At 52.7% G+C, this 22,608-nt stretch overlaps 5 protein-coding genes across 5 annotated transcripts; 2 read left to right on the top strand and 3 right to left on the bottom strand.

Annotated features, from left to right (window-relative positions):
* Window positions 1-10,675: 10,675 nt before the first annotated feature.
* On the top strand, window positions 10,676-11,962 carry ACET3X_008582 (uncharacterized protein; the record flags this gene model as incomplete). Its single annotated transcript, XM_069454771.1, has 1 exon — window positions 10,676-11,962. The coding sequence occupies one exon, from the start codon at window positions 10,676-10,678 to the stop codon at window positions 11,960-11,962; it is 1,287 nt and encodes a 428-aa protein (XP_069304184.1).
* A 1,935-nt stretch (window positions 11,963-13,897) lies between these two features.
* On the bottom strand, window positions 13,898-15,953 carry ACET3X_008581 (uncharacterized protein; the record flags this gene model as incomplete). The annotated part of the gene is made up of 8 exons (XM_069454770.1): window positions 13,898-14,249; window positions 14,304-14,574; window positions 14,631-14,723; window positions 14,773-15,044; window positions 15,104-15,296; window positions 15,443-15,756; window positions 15,806-15,856; window positions 15,907-15,953. The coding sequence occupies 8 exons, from the start codon at window positions 15,951-15,953 to the stop codon at window positions 13,898-13,900; spliced, it is 1,593 nt and encodes a 530-aa protein (XP_069304183.1).
* Window positions 15,954-17,714: 1,761 nt separating this feature from the next.
* Window positions 17,715-20,046, bottom strand: ACET3X_008580 (uncharacterized protein; the record flags this gene model as incomplete). Its single annotated transcript, XM_069454769.1, has 3 exons — window positions 17,715-18,890; window positions 18,942-19,183; window positions 19,236-20,046. 3 exons carry the CDS (start codon window positions 20,044-20,046, stop codon window positions 17,715-17,717), a joined length of 2,229 nt encoding a protein of 742 aa, XP_069304182.1.
* Window positions 20,047-20,346: 300 nt separating this feature from the next.
* ACET3X_008579 (uncharacterized protein) lies at window positions 20,347-21,174 on the top strand (the record flags this gene model as incomplete). The annotated part of the gene is made up of 2 exons (XM_069454768.1): window positions 20,347-20,457; window positions 20,536-21,174. The coding sequence occupies 2 exons, from the start codon at window positions 20,347-20,349 to the stop codon at window positions 21,172-21,174; spliced, it is 750 nt and encodes a 249-aa protein (XP_069304181.1).
* A 384-nt stretch (window positions 21,175-21,558) lies between these two features.
* Window positions 21,559-22,263, bottom strand: ACET3X_008578 (uncharacterized protein; the record flags this gene model as incomplete). The annotated part of the gene is made up of 4 exons (XM_069454767.1): window positions 21,559-21,693; window positions 21,745-22,051; window positions 22,197-22,207; window positions 22,261-22,263. 4 exons carry the CDS (start codon window positions 22,261-22,263, stop codon window positions 21,559-21,561), a joined length of 456 nt encoding a protein of 151 aa, XP_069304180.1.
* Window positions 22,264-22,608: the final 345 nt, after the last annotated feature.

The following is a 22,608-nucleotide window of genomic DNA, read 5'->3' as shown; positions in this document are numbered from 1 at the left end:
TAGGTGCTGTGACGGGCTCAGTCGTCCAGTGACAAGCACCTTGATTCAACCTTGCGCTTTAGCTCTTCATCGACTTGAGGGCGGCGCGTTTGGGCTCGCTATGTTGGTACCGAATGACGAGATAACGAAGGAAGACAAATTCATGAATAGAAAGGAGAGGCCAATCCTACCTTTACAGAGATACGTGCATAACCCGGCTTGAAAGATGTGAGACCTGCATGCTGCTATAATGTATCCTAAGCCGTACGTGATGTTTGTGGATCTGTATCGTGCAACCTATGAGACATCTCCGGTGTCATAAGCAGCCATTAGATTGGCAAAAGGTAAATATGACGTTGCTAAAGCCAGGCAAGCTAAGCATCGCGGCCTCGAGTTGTGCAACACTTCCAAGACGTGCGTAACCATGTCGCAGTAGCTATATCCAAGGTGAGCGGATCGCAAGATACTAATGTCGCACTTGGAGGATCCCAAGCCCACTGCTTCGTCGCAGCCTATAGCCACTCGACATAGGAACCTACTGTCAGCTTGTAGCATTAAAGCCAGATTACTTTGTGTATCGTCTTGAGCTCCCAAGTGCGTGTTTATCGCAGATGTGGCTTACGCTTAAGCAACGCAGCCAGCCCAATTACATCTCTCCTCAGGCGAATCCCCTAAAGCAGAAGTGTAGAGCCTAGGGAATTGACCTGCGCCGGTGACTTACGGCAGTGGTGAAAACGTCGGAGGAGTGCGGGCGCGCCACAGCCGGCCTGCTTCTGGGCAAAAGCATAAGAAGAAACTCTGCACAAGTACAGAGGCCTGCACCTACTCCGCTACCTCTGCACACTCTCCATGCCTGATTCAGGCCTCTCAGATAGAGAGAAAGCAAGTGCATATGCACATGCATCCTGTTCATACTCATACCGTACGGTAAAATGCCAAAGAGAAGTGCAAAAATGTGGTATGGCTTTCAACCACGGGAATTCCACCCTGCCTAGGACTCGAACCTAGCCCCAAAGGGGGAAGCAAACCTGTGATCAACACGAGTTAGCCATTGGTGGCTGCCGACCGCCACCCCGCCGCCGTACCCGTCCGCCCACGGGCCTAGGCGAAGTTTTGATGATTCAAAGCGTATATATAGCCAAAAGACACGGAGGATACCTGGGGGGCCTTTGTTGATTTTCGAGAGGTGAAGGGGTACGTGCCTGTGCGGAGATGACGCGGGGCGGGGTGGCGGTAACGCGTGCGGAGACACCTTCACGTCGTCCATGGCGACGAGGAGGTCAGGGTCTGCTGTTAGAGTGGAGTTCCGCCTAGGCGGTGAAGCTCGCTCGTCGCGTTGGGCCAGTCCCTGCAGCTTGATTTTGATGTTTTGCAGCATATGCCATATCTGAGGCCAAATAAACAATCGACGACGACATACAAGTCCCTGGCAGCAGAGATGAGCCTGCATGGACGTCGCACATCTACTGACGCGGCTTAAGGTTGTTTTAATGCCTTGCCATATGTGCCTCCTAGCAGCATGGTTTTACGTGATCAATGCATAGCATTGGGCGTCCACGAATTTCTGTCCACGCTCACGATGGTGGCGACTCGTCCTCTCGTGACGTGAACTAAATTCACTGGCATGGCGACAGTGATGCTTGAAAGCTGCTCAGGCTTGAGATTCGCAATCACATTCCGAAATTTGGGTGGTATTTGGACCGACTTGAGATGATGATTAAGCGAAGCCCGGCCGTGTCTTGAGGTATGTTACCCCAACTCGAGTCGACATCGTCGCGCGCATATTTTGCCAGGGGTATATGATGCTGTGAGTCGCGGTTTCCGATATCCGGTATTGCTCGTCTCTGTGCTCGTAGTCCTTGGCTTCAAGATTCCGTGACTTGTCGTGAGGCATTCCTTCCCACTGCCAGGGTATGGTCATAGTGGTGATTCAACGGCCGGAACTAGGACTTGCTGAGCTATAGCTCCGCAACTGCGTAATGTAGGTGCCGAATGTGTTGGGAAAGGATAGTATGCTGGAAGTGAGCACTCATGTTGTGATACTGGCTGAGCCAAAGCTGTTATCGTTCGAGCAAGAGACAATATATTCAAGGCCGAATATTGATCTCCAAGACTTCGATGAAATGATGCTCGTATCTTTGACCTCTCGTTGGCAGTTTTTTGTCCTGAACTTGTAAGACTCTTGTGAGGCTTGTTGGTGTTGTACCATGGCTCTTATGGCGCGACGGCGCCTCGCAGTGAGGCAGTCAATCGCCCCTGAACTAATTGCATGTGTCGCGTCGGCTAAGTTGATAAAGATTTACTTGCGAGGCCGTCGAAATGATGCGTGTCAGACGCATGTGACGTATAGGAACCTGTCGTGAAAGATTATGATGACGACGAACAACCGGTAGCGTACATGTGAGAGTTTGGAGCCGGCACATGTGGTATCCACGCGTCCTGTCCAGGTATGTTAACCGCCCACCTCCTGATATAGCTGTTCGTCTCAGGTCATGCTAGTAGGTATCGTCGCACATTGCCAGACTTCCCAATGAAAGCGCATAAAGATGCACCAAATGCCATAAAGTATTTCGAGAGCCGATGAGTGCATGCCCGGAAACACTCGGAAGTGTGTGGACATGATCGGGCTTCATCATCCGGCGAAAGCAAGCGGAGCGCATCCGAGCTGCCTTGAGCAATATATGGGTTCGCGCACCGTTCGTGGCCGCATCACCTAGTAGCAGTATGCTGACCCCGTATACTGTTCTGATGCCAATACGTAGGTCGTCCTAGTGTCTGTAGCTTGACGCTGGGCTCTCAGCAGCTCCAGCAATGCCTGCTCCTCGACAAGCGACAGAATCCAATGAATCAAAGCAACATCTTGAAAGATTTGCATCTCGATGAGAACATATGATGCCAAGAATTCGCCCGAAGTCTGGTCAAAAGAGGTATTCCAATCCAATTCGTTTGCAGTTACTGCATGACGGCGTTGTGTTCATCGGTCCTGGTTGTCCGAACTTCGCTAACGGACATAGGCATTTCATCGATCACGCAAGCCAAATAACAGGATTGCTTGGTTGCAAGCCTTTCGCATACCCATCTCCGTGATAAAAGCATGGCAGAGATGTTATCGCCAGAAAATAGGCGTTAAAGCATCACAACCATACCGGCATCTCTTCTAAGGCGGTTGCTAACGAATCCAAGATGCAGCAATGCTGAGAAGCTCGCTCATAGCCATGTGACCATCGCCTGCACCACATGCCAGCTTGGCCTCTCTAGGAAGTTGTACAAGCAAATGTGCATGCGGACAAGTGAATTTGAAAATCCACATTCTTGTGCGGGAAGGTGTGCTGTCTGCGTATCTTCCTCCTAGGCGACATGTGCTGGATGGGTGGGAGAAAGAAAAGCAAAAAAAACCCGACTACCTTAATGGTAGTCATTACTTCGATGGAGAACCGAACTCTTGTTAAACCTGTTTGTGGTCAGCCTGTGGCACGAATCCCAACCATGAGTCCAATAACACGAACTCATGTCGCACAGGATCGTACCACCACCGAAAGAATTGCAATTCTTGTAGGTATATATAGCCACTGGACTCCGTTTCCCGGAGATCTGGTATAGGACTTCGGCAACGATCATTCCATTGGCATTGCAGGGGAGTGGGGCAGGCGGAGCGACGGCAGGGCTTCTATGCAGGCACCTTGCGTGACCGGTGAGACAGCCTTCAACGAAAACTTCCTTCTCTCCTACTGTCCCCTGGCACAATCGGTGTTCTCCTTCGGGATGCTATGATGAACCATGTAAGGGCGCCTGCGAGGCATGATCTCCACGTTGGTATCACGACTTGCAGCCCGACACGCATTTCTTCTCAAGAGGTCCTGAAGCATCTCGATCCTGAATGTGACCCGTCCAAACTGAGCTGCAGTCTGGTGCAGGTCTCTCAAATGTCGTTGAGTGAGGGGGCTGCACCAGCCAGCCACGCTGAGGTCTCTTACGCTTCGTAGAACGGGAAGACACCAGCGCCATATTATGCTTGTCTAAAGACCGCAAGATAGTTGCTATATCTCATCTTGCCACTATGAATGTGGTGGAAGATGGAGCTGTCTCATGTTTGCATAGGGACTGCAAGTGCACAAACTCCAAGAGCAGTCTTCAACCCCTTGCATCGCTGTCTTTGTGACATGCTCATAGAACAGTGTGATGTATAGAGAACCAAATCTGCAGCTGCCGATGTTGTGGCGCTCGCATCCTGATTCTCACGTTCATGAAGGCAAGTCTTGTTGACCTCCGCGGCGCACACGCCCCATTCTCTCAACCACCCCCAACACTAGCTACCACCACGACGTGACAGCGGTGCCAGCGAAGATAGGCAACTGACGTGGAAGGGATAGAGGTAAGACGAATGACAGCTGTTCTCCGTGGGACTAACATCGTCGCGGCACTTGTAGATGTCGAACAATCCCTACGACGCCTGTTCGAGAAGACTTTATCGCTGCGGTCAACTCCACCACGACATCAGGGTTTGGGCGCGTGTTTGGGTGCAGAGCATTTGAAGACCAGCGCTTCTGTGACGCCTGCCTTACAGCGGCAGTACGACTGTGCGCGAGAGACATCGACAAGTTGCATCGCTCCGTCAAATACCCCCCCCCCCCCCCGAACATATCGTGCATCCGACGCGACATCCTGCAAGAGACGGCAGAAGGCGATGGGCAGAGAGGGAATCGTGGCATACAGTAACGCAGACTGCCCGCAGCATCTCCGAAGCACGCAACGGGCGATCATAGCATCCCAATCTTCTTCCTGCCCAGCAGACGCAAAGGTAGGGTCGAGCATTGGACATCTAGAGCCGGATTCGACGACTGGCCGCACAATAAGAGCTTCTTACGATCTGGCGCCACTCATAATGAACGCCTGCCACGGCTGGCTCAGACTTGGTCGCAACCAGACCCGCCTCACCAGCCACCACGAATGCGATCGCGAACACCAGACGAGCACGGTACAAACGAACAAACGGGAGCCATGAGCTTGGAAGCTTACTCGCAGCTTGGGTGAGTGGACCTTGGAACTCAGAGCTGCCACGCAGGCGATCTCAACCGAAGATGCCTCACGCGACCTCTGGATCGGCCACTTGAGGAGATGCGCGGGGAAGGGAACACATCGAGCCGGAAGCTTAAAACAGGCCTCAACGAGGTAATGGCCATCGTAAACCATACCCAGTGGCGTTCGACATCATGAAAAGCCATCTCACTGACGATTCGGATTCTGCCTCGTCAACCGCTGGACTGCACGGTTGAACTTTCGTCGATGGTTGGTAACACACCGGATTGCGACGTTCATAATCCTACAAAACAATGTGGGCATCGATCCGTCGCTCCCCGACGTCTTGCGGTTCAAGATTCCCTCACAAGTAGTATGATGTCGCGGAGACGAGTGGCAATGGATGCCATAACACCAAGCTTAATGTGGTTTCCAGGCAAACGATATATCAGGCGCGATAGACGACCAGTATACCAGGCTTGCGCACCTGAATAGTCGAACTCATTCACCCATGGAAGATTTGGTACTATTACCAACGTCGATGAAAAAGTAAGGCTAGAAAGATTTGCCGGGTATGTTAGTCCTGCGAGGCCTGCAACCAAGACGATCTACCCTAACAATTGCCGGCCCGAGATATCTGACTTCGATATGTGCCTTCTCGTTAGTCGAAGGAGGCATCGGCATACGAGCATTGCAGGTCTTGTTGCGACGGGCTCCTTTCAAAGAACGCCATCGACCCGCAAATAAGCCCTTACCAAAAGAGGCAGAGCGACGCGTTCGGACGTGATGTTCATCGTTATCATGAACAAGATCGTATTGCAAGTTCAACATTCTTTGGGCCAAAAACGTTGGGGCACGACATTGCTCGGGCTAAGTCCGCTCATTGGGTTTGGTAGCCCCACGACAGCGTATGAATGGTTGAATGGAAGTCCCGCAACGAAGCCAACTTAAGAGGATGCGTTGGGCAAGTCATGCCTGCTCAAACTCAATGTGGAATCGTAAGGGCGCATCCACCGCCAAGTCTTTCTCAGTCCTTAATTTGGGGCGAGCCAGAAGAGTCGTCCATGAGAATTTCGCTGTCGTTGAAGCGGTCAAGCGGTTCGCAACAAGGTTGCATCTTATTCTGGACGCAGTCCGGTTTTTCCGGTCAGCTGCTATTGTCGAAACAGGGTCAACGTCTCTTGCAATGCCCAGTCCTTCCACTGTCGCAGAACCAGTATGGAAGGGTTCGTGCAGCGGAGCTCTCGGCAGGCGAGAAGCTCCAATTGGGTAGGGGCTCATTATAAGCTTCGAGTCGCAACCGAAGATGAGAATGATGCGAGGGAGTGTAGTGATGCACTGGACAGGTAGCCACTAGAAGCTACGGAAGGTCTGCTCACGTTCTGTAACGTGCTTGGTATCTTCTCTTGCCAGATCCTTTGTGGGACACTTGCATACGTTGTCGCTCCGCGACAGCAGAAGCCTGGAACGCTGGTACCCACCAACTCGATGTTGACGGAACAAGAAGGCCAGATCTCGCCCACGTCCATACATATAACGTTTGTGTTAAAGCCCAGATGAGACATGGCCGTCATGCTTTGGGGTATGGTAACCAGTGTGCGTACGGCTGACACATTTATGGTGGTGTGTCCAAAAGATTGTTGCCAGAACATCGCCAAAAGATTTGGCGAGAGTAACAGCACAAAGCGGGACGTCCAGTGGTCAACATAGTCAAGGCTATGGCGCTGCATCAATATGGATTCTCGGCATACATCGCACAGGAAGCGGAGACGGACAGCACTGTCGAAATAGCCGAGCAAACCATAGCCGATGTTGTTCCGTTTTGCCATCCGCCCTTGCAAGTTGTTATGGCTTCCTAGGTGGAAGGGCTGTCTCTTCCGCGGAGGTCCCAGGCTTTCCACAGTAAGATTGTTGGGCAGCCATGACTTCTAGTGTTATGCGGGCATTGCGATAGGATCGCAGGCGTTGGTGGTTTGGTGGGACGTTCGGAAGACGGGCTGCGTGTCGTGGAGGCGCCCCTCGGAGACACTCGATGTCTTTTCGAGGCTTTGTCGAGTATGGAACTGCAAACCTAGAAGCACGAGTGAGGGAAGCAAGCAAGCTGTTCCTCACCTGCCTGTACCAAGCTGCCTAGTAGCATCGCTCATGAGCGATTCTAGGAGTGAGGCCAGGAAGCGCGATACAGACCGTCGCGTGAGGCGAGAATGGCGCGCTGAAGCACATTGACCTGCTCTGAAGCATCCGCTCTTGAAGCCATTATACCATGCCCGTTCCTTGAGCAGTCATTGCGAAGAGGGTGCGGGTCGCGATGGAGGTCATCGTCGTCGTCGTCGTCGTCGTCGTAATGGACGGGTTGGGCGTGGGAAGGAGCTTTCTGGTGCGAAGTGATCTCCGCGCCTGCGAGGGAGGAGCGACTCGGAAGTCCTATCCATCTCACTGGCTCGAGTCTCCATCTCGGTATAGTACAATGGACGCGTCGTGGCAGAATCGAGTCGATTTTGCGCAGCTGGTGGTTGGTGTTGGGTCGGTGGATGGGCTGAGGCGAGAAACTCAGGAGGGAGGCGTGATGATGGTTCAGGTCCATGCACACAAGGACTTCAGAAACACAAGCAGCCGCACGGTACGTACCACAGCTGTTGGAACAACGACTCCATCACCAGGATGTATCGCACAGAGCTGCTGTGAGGACACAATTCCACACGTCCGAGGATATCGGACCGAATCCTTCGCGCAAGCCTTAGCGAAGCCATCCCGCGGAGCTATCATGAGGCAGCAGGACGCTGACATCCCAAGCAGTGGACCAAAATAAGAAGGATCACGACACTGAGATTTTGTTTCTCGACGAAAATCAACAGGTCTGACATCTTCAGGAGTGAGCTCAGAGTAACACGCACGCTCCAAGGCTTGTGTGCAGGCAAGTCAGCCCTAGCACAGTTCTTTTACAGACGCAGCGGTTGCTAACATTCAAGCAGATAGTTTCCTAGACTCGGTAGCATGTCTATAGTCCAACAATTCTACTGTGTTATTCTCCCAATGTTGTGCACCTCCCTGCCTTTGAAGCACCCAGGATTGCCAAGGCCACGAACTGATGGGGCATCGTCCCTGCTGAACCACTCCCCTAGCGTCTGAAACCTTAATTACACTTCTGTCCACTCCCCTCAGACCCTCCTGTCTACTCCCCCAACATCCTCTACGACTTAGCTCTCGACTGAGTTCCTTCGCACATCCAGCACTGGTGTAGAGAATCTCACATACAGGTCCTACCGGTTCATGTCCTCTGCATATCAGTCTCTGGGCACAGCGCGTCGGCTGTGTGCGTCGCAATGTCAAGTCACTGCGCGTCAGGGTACTTACATACCCGCTGCTGAATCCCCTATCAGATTTTCGGTCGCCCAAGGAGTTCTCCAGACCACTGCAAGCTTGAGGCTTGCCCTCTTCATTCCTCGATGCGTTCCTACAGTCTGAAGTGCGCGGAAGCCCGGTGGCGCCCTACACGCTCTTCGTGGGCAAACATTGCACTCTAATCATCAACAGGATCGCAACTGGCGCGTTATCATGCACGTAACACGATGCAATCATCTCCCGCTCGGCTTCTATTCTCTCGACATCGAAATCAATTCCACGCCCCGCGAACTCGCCTGCCATCCGCGTTGGTGATAAGACCACTTCGATGAAACGACTTCAGTCTGTAACACAATCCTACCCTGGCCTTTTGATACCCCGCACAGGCTGTGTCGACACTGGCGTTGAGTTCCGCCGATTGACCCTCGCCGCATAATCGTTGCCAGTACTATATCCAGAAAGCATCCTCTTGACGCCTCGATGCGCGCTTACAGACTGACTTATCGCCTGAAGTCGCTCCTCATGCTAAAAAATTCGACCTGGTCTTTTCTTGTAGATCTCCAGCCTTCTTGACCAGCCTACATTCGATTGATGTCAACACATCAACCGTCAAGAGAAGATACATCTTTGAGAGATTCGACGGCAATGACCAGCTCTACTCATGTGCTAGAACTGCTAACGTGAAAGGGTTCCAGGATCGAGCTTGGAGTTCTCTCTTGTCTATTGTTTTCTTTGTCCACCCCCTAATCGGTTCATTCCTACTGCTGTCCACCATTGGATATACCCTCACGCACCAAGGCAGCGTTTCGTCTATTCCTGGTATACTTCGTAGCCATCTGTCCGAACAGCCCGCTACGCTCTTAAACTTCCAGCATCCTCAACCACTTCGCCCAAGACATGTTCGAACACGATTGACTCATGGTTGATCGGGCACACCATCGGGAATCAAACATTCCGATAATCCACATCTTTAGACAGGATTCGCTATGTTGGTTCAATGAGTACGCATCTCACGTAGTCTCACGGTAAGTAGCTTGAACTGCGACGCGGACCAGAGCGGTTTCTACCTCAACTCGAACGCAACTCGACGTCGAACGTCACCGCCGGTTTGCCACCCAGATTTCCACGTCACTAAGAGTTGTATACGCGGGGTAAGGGCGTAGATGTTGAAGCCTTATTACGTATCTGTGGTTCACGTCGACTTCGCGCTACCATCTTTCCGGGCCGATACCGCTTGTATCAAGCGTCACAGAGACCTGTGGATATATAATATCCGTCCTGTGGACTTACCCTCCTCTTCTCTACCAAAGATCTTGCGGTTACGCGATCAAGATTCCAAAAGCTCAAGGTCTCTCTCTCACCTGAACATCGTCGCCTATACCGCTCAACAAGTCAATTGCACATCCGACTCTAATCGACTACTCAGAGCTCACAAGTGATACTTCGGTCTTCATTCACAGTACCTCGCACTGCTCTTTCGAGTTGATTGAAAGCCCGCGCCCTGTCCGATATCCCGACATCCTTTAACCTCTTGGATTCAAACACACAATAACATCCAACAATTTTTCGTAACCGACATCCAATTTGAAACGAGTCAAGTGCGTGTGGCTCTACAACATCACCATCTGGACTACTTTGGGTTGCTCGTAGTCGCCGAGCGTCGTTCCTGTGGCTCAACCGCGCGTCCTCAGCCACCACAACAGCGAACTCTTGGAAGCCTTAAACAAACAGAAGGCGGCAAAGAAGATATACAGACTGCAACGGTTAGGAGCTCTATTGTGGATGTTCTTCCGGCGTCTCCCGTACTTCAGGCCGTCTTTCTCTGGTTGCATCGAGCAAAGGTCGTGTTGCTGAGGTCTTGGCTGAGCGTATGCTGAGCACGTCCGCGCTGCTAACAAATTGGTCGCCTGTGTTACTGGGCTGTCCAGGAGCCCAAAGCCGTTAGCGCCTCGTCTGCCTCTCTAAAGGTCCCTCTTGTAGCTGGCCAACCTCCGCCTCTTTACCCACAACACATCTATAACTTGCACCCCACTATCAGGTACGTACCGTAATGGCTCAACTGCTGCTTCCTTGCCTCTCCTTTCCTGCATCTATTCAAGTGACATGCTTGCAGCCTCTCGAAGGCGCTGTAGTGTGCTGTTGATTGCCCTCCGCGCCCGACCCCCACAACACTCGCCAACTCTGGTACTCCATATGAACCTCCGCTTGACCTCACACTAACAGCGAACCAGAAAGCTTTTTGGTCTTTGGTCTCCCGCGATTTCTCGCACATCTTCGCCGTTTTTTGGCAGTTAAAGTACTGGATATCATGTCCCACTTCCACAACAACCAGCTAAACATGGTCAGCCTGTTTGACGAGGAAAACTCACCCCTCTCTAACAAGCGCAACTACGACATGGCGCGTCTTCAGTCCAACAACCCCTTCCGTGGCGTCGCCTCTGGTCAGACCCCTGCCGTCGCTACAGTCAAGACTGAGGATGGTGCTGCCCCTGTGAGTTATACCCCCACATATGACAGCGATTACGCCGAAAGCGATGGCGAATACCAGCGACCATCCAAGGTCCCAAAGATCAACAAGGATGGTGTACCTCGCAAGCCACGCCAGCCTCGTCCCAAGCTACTCAAGTGGAGTGACAGCGACTGGAAGAACGTAGTCCTCGGTATCGTCTGGGCCTGTGGTGAGACTGGCGTTCAGATACCGTTTGACCAGGCTGCTCAGGTCGTTGGACCAAGCTGTACTGCTGGCGCACTTCAGCAGGCTATCTTGAAGTTGCGCGGCAAACAGATCGAAGAGGGCTACGAGATTCCACCGTTGAGGATGGCGTGGACGCGCAAGAAAAAACGTGCATCTTCCTCGTTGTCCAGTGCTAACACAAAGCCTCAGCAGACAACCGCTCAGGGTCAAGGTCACGGTCAAGGTCACGGTCAAGGTCAAGGTCACGGTCAAGGTCAAGGCCGTACGACTCAGCCCCGTCCGTCTCTCATCGTCAAGCTAAAGGCTACAGTTCCCGTTGCCAAGAACTATCAAGGCGGTGTTATCCAGAACAACATCGCACCCATTACTCCCCGTGGCGGCGGATTCGGACTTACCTTCCCTATGGAAGATGATATCCACTCCACTGGTGGCCAAGGACTCACCATCGTCAGCGGTCTTCCGAATGTCCCTAGTATCTACGGTCCCCACCTCCCTGATATCGTTCAGCAGGCTGTTCCGACTCAGTACAAGCGCGCCATCAGCATGGACTTCGACTTCGACTTGCCCATGAAGGAGTTGGATGCACGAGCCTATGAGCAGGATGTGAAGGACCACGGAGAGTACGATTTCGTTGGAAACGACTCACATGAGGATCTTCTTGCTCAGTCTGAGGCTGATCAAGCTGAAATGAGTGGGTTTCCTCCTGAGATGTCTTCTCCGTTGGACCATACTTATGAATCTCCTTATAGCTTCTTTCTCCAAGGCTCGTCAGGTATTCACCCGTTGGATGCATGTTCCCCGTCGCAGCAAGGCCTCCAAGGAGCCTTACCACTATCGCCTCGCCTAGACGTCGGCCATTTCCCTGACCTCTTCGCAAACGACGTATTTTCCAACTGCGGATTCGAGTACGACTTCAACGCAGGACACTAGGGGGGGCAGGCGGCGACATGGTGACGGCGTGGTAAACTTCACGGTGCACGGATTTCTTTTGCCAGCTACATGGCTTTGGGCGGTTCAGGTTTGGGATAGGATAACATAGCTTGATGGATACCATAGGCATGAAATCAAAAGTTAGGTTACAAGATTGACATCCTGTTTGACGACCACAATGGTGAGTTTTGAGGGATGTGGTGGTGATGATATGTCATAATGATGCCTACATGGGAGAGCTCAACTCTTACTCAGAGGACGTTAACTCCCTTGGCCAACTACCCAGGGACCTACACGAGACTTTTGATGCTGCTAATGATTCAGACCTCGCCGGTTACTCAGGCAATCTTCACCGTCATGTGAGGGTAAAGAGTCACATGATGCGCCTTCACATACAATCGGCCACTGTCAACAACACTGCTACTCATCACATAGTCATTGTCACTATACAGCTGCATACCGTGAATCAAAGCCCGGAGTTTGGGAGATATACTTTTACCGCCGTACGATACAGCGTAACCCAACAGCGTTGTGCCTGCGTCTCGTCACCGGCACGTCAATCAAGTCAGCAGCCACGGTCACAGCACAACACGCACTACTAAGACCCGCTGTCCTCATCCTCTCCGATCCCCAAGTCTCAACTAGTGTTCAAGCTCCCCAGCACCACAACATGGGTTTATTCAGCAGAAAAAAAGAAGAGAAGCATTCGTTCTCCTACCACTCTCGATCCGCACAAGCAGACGCAGCCCGTCATCTATGCGACCTGCTGAATGAACAACGTATGCACATGCCTTCCAAGGCAATAGAAAGAGGACCAGGTTACCGATTCCAGTATTTCGACCCCAACGGCTTCGAGCACTCTCTCTGTATTGACAAGAACAACAAGGTAGTGCCGGCAACTGATACACATGGGGGCGGGGGTCACAGAGGTGGGCACGTTCTAGGAATGAGAGGACCTCATACGCGTCGGATGATGGCGATACAGAATGATCTTCCTGAAGAGGAGCAGATGATGCCAGCACAGGTGCGACGACAAATAGAACAACATCTTGCATGGGATAGGCAAGTGGCGGACCGAATGGCAGAGCGTCACCGACTCGAAGTAGAGCAAGGCCTACGTGGTGCTCGACCGCCGGCAGAGCGTCAACAACTTGAATTAGGTCACGGCCGGCCTCGGGCTCAACCACCGGTACAGCTTCAACAAGTCGAAGCTCGTGATTCCAATCGGCCACCCTTCCAGAATCCTTTCAAACCGGCTTTGCCTCTAGGTTCTTACGGTAAGCGCGAGTACGTGCCGGGTCAGGAAAGAATCAAAGTGAGTGATTTTGGGGAGCGCGCTGATAATCCGGGGACAGGCTGGGATTTGATGCAAACATTGGACCGATTGCGGAAGAAGAATGAGCGTGGATGACGAGAGGTATGTGAAGAGATCAGCTACGCAACAAATATGATATTCAAGTGTAACATGGGTCAATATTGCACCAATTTGATTATTGAATCAAATGATGTTTCATTTCTGACCTACCTGCGATAACGAATGACCTAGACGATGCTCCTTGTCTTAGTATGTCGAGATGAGCCACACTCAATGTGTTCATCGAAAAGCTTTTCAGTGTCTTCAAGCGAGATCTAGCATTCCAACGAGGCATTCACCTGTGGTTATCCGCAACATACCAACTGTGACATGGACTTGTTGTACCTGGCATGATTCTCTGCAGAGATTTATGCATGCGATAAGCAGCGAATAATGTGTACGTTACGGAATATCATATCACTACGGCAGCGAGACATTGCGTCCCATTTTGTGCTCATAACAGTTCCCTTGACGTCCGTCTCGTCACCTGCTTCTCCAGCCACATATATCCCACATCCCACCTCTTCCATTATTGTGCATCACTATATCCACCATACACCATCCCACTCATCCGTCCTATCCTAGGCCTCGACCTTGGGTGGGACAACAGACTCATCGTGCTGCACACTCCTTTTCCTCTCCTGGTTCTGTGCCACCTCGCTCAAGCTCATATTACGTCCAGTCTTAGGATCCATGTCCGCGAACTGAACCGCGGGGCGGAAGTCCTTGCTCTTCCACGCTTTGCTGACGATGCCGTAGAGCTCGTCCACCTGTTCGAGACTGAGACCTTTAGTTTCGTAAATCATGAACCACACAAAGGCGATGCAGACGAAACAGAAGGAGCCCCAGACGAAGAAGACTTTGGACTGGAGGTTGGCGTGGTCTTCGTCGACCATGTAGGGGGTGGAGTAGGCGATGGCCCAGTTGAGCAACCTAAGTTAAGTCATTAGTCTATTGAAATTATGCCAAAGAAGCAATTATGCTTACCAGTTACTCGCGGTAGTCATGGACAGACACTTGGCGCGTGCCTTGAGGGGGTACAGTTCACCAGTCACGACCCAAGCAACAGGGCCCCAAGAGCTGGCGAAGAAGAAGATGTAGATGCACACAAAGGCAATGGCCGCTCGTTGCGCGGCGAGATCGGAGGTTCCGGCTACGGTTCCCGTGATAGCGACGATGTACTGGCATACACACATGCCAATCGCTCCGAGAAGAAGAAGATTACGTCGTCCGAGGCGTTCGACCATGTAGAGACCCGCTGGAAATCCAATAGTCAGTATATTGTAAACTACAGTCCCGAAATGATAAACTTACGGAAGGTAGATGCGACGTTGACGCAGTTGGTGATGACCTGAATGATGAAAGGGTCGCGGAAGCCAGCGTTCTGGAAGTATTGCGTTCCGTAGTCTGAACAAGTTAGACAAAAGCCATGACAGCACTGGTTTGAGAGACATACAGAAGATGAAGTTTACACCCGTAAGCTGTTGCAGCGCCTGGAGCAGACATCCAGTCGCGAGACGCTTGCCAAGCGTTCCCTTGAAGCAGTCGGCATACGTAGACTTGCCCAACGACATTTCATAGAGATGGTTCGCTTGAACCTCGGTCAACTCCTCAACGACAGCTGGATGGTCGACTGGCAGGCGGCGAAGCTTGCCAAGACTGCTGGCGGCCTGCTCGTATTTGTCCATCTTGATGAGATATCTCGGTGTCTCGGGCAGGAAGAAGAGTCTGGTTACGAATTAGCATCAGCCGTTACATGTCTTGTATCGAGGCTCATTCGCACATACCCTCCAACAAGAATGATAGACCAGAGGAATTGCACCGCGATGGGAATACGGTATGATCCAGAATCTTGACGATCTTTGGTCGAATTGTTCACAATAGCAGCAAGCAGCAGTCCAATCGTGATAGCAAGCTGGTAGGCTCCGACAATCGTTCCTCGAATCCATTTTGGCGCGGTTTCACTCTGGTACATAGGGACTGTCGTCTTGTTAGCCTTGATCCAAGCGTGGCAAATGCCCCGCAGAGCCTCAAGGATGCGGGGTAGACGGCGTTCAAGCCACCATGACGATCAACCCCACATCACATGCGACGAAGCGAGAGCAACAAGGCAAGAGCGGACTTACTTAAAGCTGAGATGAGACCGACGCCATAACCGGCGAAGAAACGACCGGCGATGAACAGCGGTTGCGCTGTCGCAGCGGTTTGTAGAATAACTCCAAGGTTGAAAACGGCGCCGGCAGATACCATCAATCCAAGACGTCGGCCAAGCAGATCGCCAAAGGGTGCGGCCGTCAAAGCGCCGAAAAAGGTACCAGCTGAGAGGATTGACACGATCAGAGAATCTTGCGCAGCTGTGATGCTGAGATCTGGCTCGGTGGAGAACTCCCTCTTCCAGTAGTCCATGGCAATGATGCCAGAGATGGTGCCTGTATCATATCTAGGCAAATCAACACATACTCTTGACCACAGCAACGATACAAACTTACCCAAAGAGAACACCACCAAAGGCGACGAAGAGACCGATGACAATGGCAGGCCTTGACGAGCGTTAGACAAGCACTAGATGTGGAGATCGGATGGAGCTTACCATGCCTTACCAGCAGTGTCTGGCGGAGGCTTCAGCATAAAACCCATGATGCCGAGATTCACTTGGACGGTGTATACGCGTTGGAAGAGGATATCGCAAGCTCGAGGCGCGCGGTGATGGCCGTTCAGAAGAGCGCGCATTCACTCTTTATCTCGGAATGCCAGCCCCGAGTATCTCTCCATCCAGCCTGCCCTGCCGACAAATCCTTGTTCCATGCCGCTGCAGCTTCAGTGCATCATCACAGGCTACTAACCCCAGTCCGTTTCCCATGCCAGCTATGCTTGCATGGATCGTCCCCGCATGGCACCATTGAGCGTTCCCGAGCTGGTTATTATCCCGTGCTCGACGGGCTGACCTCCCTCACACCACTTACGTCGGGGGCTGAGGATGAGACATGGATCGCAAACGCCTGTGCAGTCGTCCAATGGCACATCGTCAGCAGATCAGGCAAAGACTGATGGATTGCTCAAGCCGCACGAGTTTGCACACGCACTATCATGCCAACGGTCCCTCCGGTGTAAGCGCGTACAGCTTACCTGGAACCGTTATGCAAGGAATGCGCCTCTTCTGCAGGCAGGATAAGGTCTTTTTTTCCAGAAGGTTGACTTTCCCCAGTAATCGGGTCAGACGTTCGGCATGACGAGATGGAATGGGCCGACTGTCTCCTTGCAACCCCAAAAACTGGAGAGTGGAGATCTCGCCGGTAGGATTCTCGGTGCAATGTAAGCAAAACATTTTCTCAGGCATCTTTGCCCCGCGCATCACCAAGGTGCTTACCGTGGAGATGGATGCCCCAGATGTCGCATGCAGCGCCACCTTGTCTTGTTGTCAACGCCGTCAGAGGAGGCATTGGAACATGTGCTCGTGATGTCTGTCTTGCTGCTCAGGTGTGTGGCTTGCCGTGCGATCCTTTGAGCCAATAAGCCTTCGCTTCCTTTGGCTTTTCGCAGCTCGGCATTGCTTGGACCGATGTTCTGACTCGAATACACTCTCGGCGCAGCACCTGGATAGCGTGATCAACGATGAATGGTCGACTGAGCAATCATGCTTGACATGTGCCGTGCCGTGACTTCGGTCTTACTGTGTCAACGAGTGTTTCTGCTGTAGGCAGATTCTCGGAGCATGGCAAGATGGTTCAATCAAGGGTTGAGGTTGATAAATTGTGGAGGTACTCCGGGGTTAGTTGCGGAGGCTGACAGGCCCGTTGGTGGCGCCGGCTGCCCCTAAGGGCACTGTTGCATCGCTAGACGCTGCGAAGACGCGTTTGCGCCATCGACTTGATCGCGCGCTTAGCAAGCTTTTTGCCTGAGGCTGCAATCAAGGCTTCGATCAAGCTTTCTCCACGGGTGAAAGATGAAAGATTGGCTGCCAAAATGCACCGTCGAAATTAAAGCGATGACTGAAGTTCGATCGCGACAATGGAAGCTAAGTGGGTGGCTAGAGCAGCATTACCGAACCGAAAAGAGCCGCTCATTTCTTTGGAGACAATAGCGCCCACTTCATAACGACGTGACGATCACGGTGCTGATGGTCTGCCCAAGATTCCAAATGCATGGCACGATCAGTCGTGGCCCACCTAACAAGGCTACCACTAGAGATGCTTATTAGGTGGACCGCGACCGCGACGACACATGCAAGTGGGCATTTGCCCCGATAGTTGGGAGACGGCGATGTGAGAACAGAATTGAGAAACGCACAGGCAGATGGAAACACTGATTCATCGACAATAAACTCTCCTGAGCACGTATTGGTATCTAGTAAGAGCCAAAACTCCTGCTTTTGTCTCTTAAATCTCGCAGTCAAAAACACTACGCTTTGTTCTTCTTCTCGCCACTCTTTCTTCGCGCCTTCTTGGATTCCACCTTGGTCTCTTTTGCATTGACACCATTCGAGGTAGTAGCGACTTCAACACCACCACCCTTCTTCTCTTTCTTGCCTGACTTCTCCTTGACACTTACATCGCCATTATTGGCCTTGGGTGCTTCCTTGGTGGCCTCCTTGAGCGCCTCCTTCGCCTTCTTCTCTGGCGTGCCATTTGTAGGCTTTTCACCCTTTGGCGCGACGGCCCTAGGATCCTTGCCCTTTCTGCGCATGGTCTTGGCCTTTGCTTTTTCCATGTACTTCGCGTCCTCCTCCTCGTCGAAACCACCAAAGTCTGATTCCTCGTCGCTTTCCGCACCGATGGGTGTGCGGTCGACCATTTCAACTTCGGTAGCTGCGTTCTTGGGGTTTGCGGTGTTGTTGCTCTTCGCAGTTGAAGCCTCGTTGACACCGACAGCGTTGGGAGGTGTGGGTCCAATCTTCTTGAACTTGGCGACGAAGAAACCGTCGACGTTGTAGGTGTGGGGGTAGTATCTTCTCGTCATCTTCATTGAGGGATGGAAGATCTTGCCGCCGATGTTGGTGAAACCTTCCTTACCGAAGGTGAGTCCGGTCTCCACGAGCTTGACGTTCGATCGCTTGTTCAGCGCATACTGTACGACCTGCTCGTTCTCTTCTAGGGTGACGGAACAAGTACTGTAGACAATGTAACCTCCAGTCTTCGAGTGATGGTTGACAGAGTCAATGGCCGCGAGCAGCAACTGCTTCTGGAGATGGGGCAGCCTCAAGAAGTCTGCCTCGGTCTTGTTGGTCTTGACACTGGCATCCTTGGCGATGACACCAGTACCAGAGCATGGGGCGTCGAGCAATACACGGTCAAAACCACCCATTACCCTGGGGAATTCGAGAGCCGAGTAGTGGGAGACGATGACGTTCTTTGCACCTAGACGGTGGATGTTACCGATCAGACCCTTGGCACGATCTTTGTTGGCATCGTTGGCGAAAATGCATCCGGTGTTCTTCATCAAAGCAGCCAAATGTGTAGTCTTTCCACCGGGGGCAGCAGCCATATCGAGCACGCGCTCGTTTTCTTGAGGCGCCAGAGCCATAACGGGCAGGAACGAGGAAGCGGCTTGGAGAATGTAGTGTCCAGCGAGGTATTCCTGCGTGAGTTAGTATTAGACTCCACTGAACCAGTCGCATATGACACTTACGGGTGTAGCACCTAGGGGCACCTGTGCATCGAAAATCTGTAGACCAACTTTAGACCACTTTCCAACGGGCTCAAGCTGTACACCACGGTTGATCAAGCTCTGCGCAAGCTCTCTTCGGTGTGTTCGGAGGGTGTTTGTTCGGATGACGACTGGTCTCGGGGTCTCGTTGGCTTCGAAGAAGGCTTGGGCTTCGCGGGGAGGGAAAAGATTCAGCAGCTTGTCTGCAAGGAACTCGGAGTAGCCTGTTCGTGATGTTAATGTAGCTCCAGATGACAAGTCCGGACTTGAACTTACCGTAATAGGCGCAGATATCCTTCAGAAGCGACGCCCTGTACTCTGCTCTACTCCGGCCTTCCTCGGCAAGGTTCTTGAAGTCGTCCAGTACACGAATGGTATCTGTGAGTCTTGTGCGCAGCAGCTGGATGTCCTGGTTGACAAGGTTGGTAATCGGCCTGCCATCCTCGTCCTCCTCATCCTCCAGAATCTTGGGTCGCTCATTGGCGATGTTTGTCTGCATGTTGTTCTCCTCCAACTCAGCTTGCGCCTCCGCTTCCTCAATCGCCTTTTGCATATCCAAGCGTGTGGATAATCCGGCAATGTTGGCGGCGGTGAGCTTCTCTTGGGCATCTTCCTCATCATCATCGTCTGACCACATGGCCGCGCCTCTCCTGATGTCGTCGTCGGAGTCGACAACGTCGGAGTCGAATTCGTCGTCGTTCATCTCGTCGTCGTCTTCGTCTTCGGACGCGCTACCGAGCGCATCGAGCCCGGTGACGTTGATGTTCTCCATGTCAGAGTCTTCGATATCTGAGACCTCGTCTTCGTCATCCGATGGCGGCTGAGGTGCGGACTTCTTCGCCTTTGCTTTGGCTCCATTTATGACAGCAGCAGCCGTCTTGAGAGGCTGCTTGACGGGCTTTCCAGCCACTCTCGTCTTGGGTATCGCCTTCGCCTTGGCTTCCTTGGCTTCTCTTGCAGCTGTCCTGCTCCTCTTCTTGCGCTCTGGGTTTACAGCGACGGGCGCATCTTTTCGCTTCCTGGTTACTAGCGACTCGTCGAGGGCATCGGGCATGCCCTGCTTCTTCATGCGGCGACCTTGACCCATGGCGACAGATTTACCGCTTGATTTGCGGTGGGTGGTATGAAAGAAAGGGTCGAATGATTTGAGAGTTTGCAACGAGACGCCTGCGCGAACTGCGAACTTTCGCTAGTAGATGGGAACTTTTTCCACGCTACGGACCTCCTTTGGGCGTAGCGCGTCTTCGCCCTGGTCGAGGTGCGCTCCACTCAATGCTGTCCCGCAACACCAACAGCGTCATCGCATTGGAGCTATACACATCTCGACGAGCGCGACGACGACGAACCGACCTGCACGCCGTACGAAACAAGCGTTTGATAGCCTGACATGTCAGAACTCGCATTCTGCAAATCATTCCTCAGCGCACTGGATGCGCGCCCAGCGAAGCTCAGCAGCGACCACATCGCAGACGCACGACAATATCCCGCACAAGGCGCTGTATGTCTCTCCACTATATATTTTTCATACAAAATGTCCTCCATACACCATCACGATTAGACGTTAACCGCCCACCAGTACACACTCCCCCGCCTCCCGCACCCACCCCACCCACAACGTCCAAACCCCAAGCCAGTCGCAGGCGACAATGCCGCCACCTCTTCGCCGTCCACAATAACCGTAACCCTCAAGCCCATGAAGCCTACCACGCCAACCATCCCCCTGTCCTCAATCGACCCCTCCAAAACCTCCGTCTACGACCTCAAGCACCAATACGCAACACAAGCGTCATTACAGCCAGCCAAGATCAAGATCCTCTACAAGAAGAAGCCAGTCATAGATTCCAAGACGCTGCTAGAAGTCATCGGCACAGATGCAGGCAGCGAGGTGGAATTTGGCGTCATGGTCATGGCGGGCGCTGCGCTTGCTGGTGGTAGTGGGGCTGCGAGTCCCGCAAGTGGAAGCACACCGGTGACAAGTCCGCCTGCCGTTGCGCCGCCGACAGAGAGCGAGAAGGGACTTGCTAGCGCGGGGGAGACGCATGCGGGTACGGCGACTGGGACTGCGGGTGCGACGGCTGGGAGCGGGAAGGAGGTTGTTGCGACCGAAGAGTTCTGGGGCGATCTCAAGAACTTTGTGATGCAGAGAACCAAGGATGCCGACGAGAGCGAGAGATTGCTAGGTGTCTTCAGGGGAGCGTGGGAACAGAACAAGTAGCGGACCGACGGATTTTGCTGGGAATGAGCAATACACATGGCTAGGTATCAAGCACAAACATTACAGACAAGACCGCACATGTCACACCATACGAGCTCTCGGTGTCAAGAAATGTCCATCGAAGACAATGTGACCAGTTTTAGCCTATCAAAAGCATACCAAGCCTGATAATGCAAGTAGCACCCGGCACTATCACTGCCCGCACATTCGCATAATGCATGCTATAACCATCATGCGCAAAAACTCGCTATGCCATGATCGCTGCCAATCAACCGCTCGACTCATTTTCGTCATGTGTCATTACCAACCGCTATAGTTTCCTTCTTCCATACTAACAGGTGCGCGAAATCGATGGGTCGGAAGCGGGCGAGGAAAGAGAAGCGCTTAACGGCCCTTGGCGACGCGGCTCTTGATATTCTCAAACTCGATGTCGTCGGCGTCGTTGGCTTGGATATCGGCGGCAAGACCGTTGAGGGCGCGCTTGATGGCTTCCTTGGAGGACGAGTACATCATACGGGGCTGTTGGGCGTCAGTAAACATTTCTCCTTGCACTACGTTTTCGTGACGTACGTATTGTGGCGCATCATCTGGCGTCCAGCTGATGAAAGTGATCTTGCTCCTGGAGCCCTCTCCGTTGTCGAGCTCGTACTCGACGTCAAACACGGCGTAGCGGCCACCAATGCCCTCCTTGCCGCGGCGGTCCTTGCTCTTGGCGTTGAGCAGCTTCTCGCGGAAGGCGTCAAAGTTGGCCTCCTTGGAAGTCTCCTCGACGACAATCTCCTTCCAGTCGTCGCTGATCTTGTAGATGATCCACTTGATGTCCTTGCCAAGCTTGAGTTCGTTGAAGGTGCTGATGCACTCTGGGGAGACGGAGACACTGCGTCGTTATTAGTATGAGCGGGTCCGAGGTAGGGGTGGGCGGGACGGGGGTCGAGCGTCGGGGTATGGGGGAGTTTGTGCTGGGGCGGGTGTCGGGCAGCGACAGCTGTTGATGCCCTCTGGTTTGTTTCGCAGCTACGTACCCGGATTGAGCCTGCGAACATTGTCAGTTCAGTCCTTGAAGCCATGTATCCCCAATGTGCTTACCATGATGTCGGATGTGCAAGGTAGAGGATGCTAAAGGGAGATTGCAGCACCGGGTAGCTTTATCAGTTCTGGTGGCTGCCTGTCAGCGTCGTCGTCATCGTTGCGATTGCCGTGTGCGCACATGCAGCAGTGGGCCAACGGCTGCCTGCGTGGTGACGGAGGGGAGTGCAGCTTACGTGGATAGAGAAAACTGATTGTGGTGGATGGTCAATGAGAATGCGGGAGAAAGGGCGGAGGCGGAGGAGCGGTGTTGTGTTGCTGAGGCTGAGCGAAGTCGTGGTAGTGGGGTGGCAGAGGGGCTATTTTCAAGCGACGTACCTATAGCAGCACGGCACCCATTCCAGGATT

The sequence above is a fragment of the Alternaria dauci genome, chromosome 8, assembly GCF_042100115.1.
Source record: "Alternaria dauci strain A2016 chromosome 8, whole genome shotgun sequence".
Classification (NCBI taxonomy): Eukaryota; Fungi; Ascomycota; class Dothideomycetes; order Pleosporales; family Pleosporaceae; genus Alternaria; species Alternaria dauci.
Note: the sequence above shows the minus strand (reverse complement) of the source record. Positions and strands in the feature narration are given on the sequence as shown.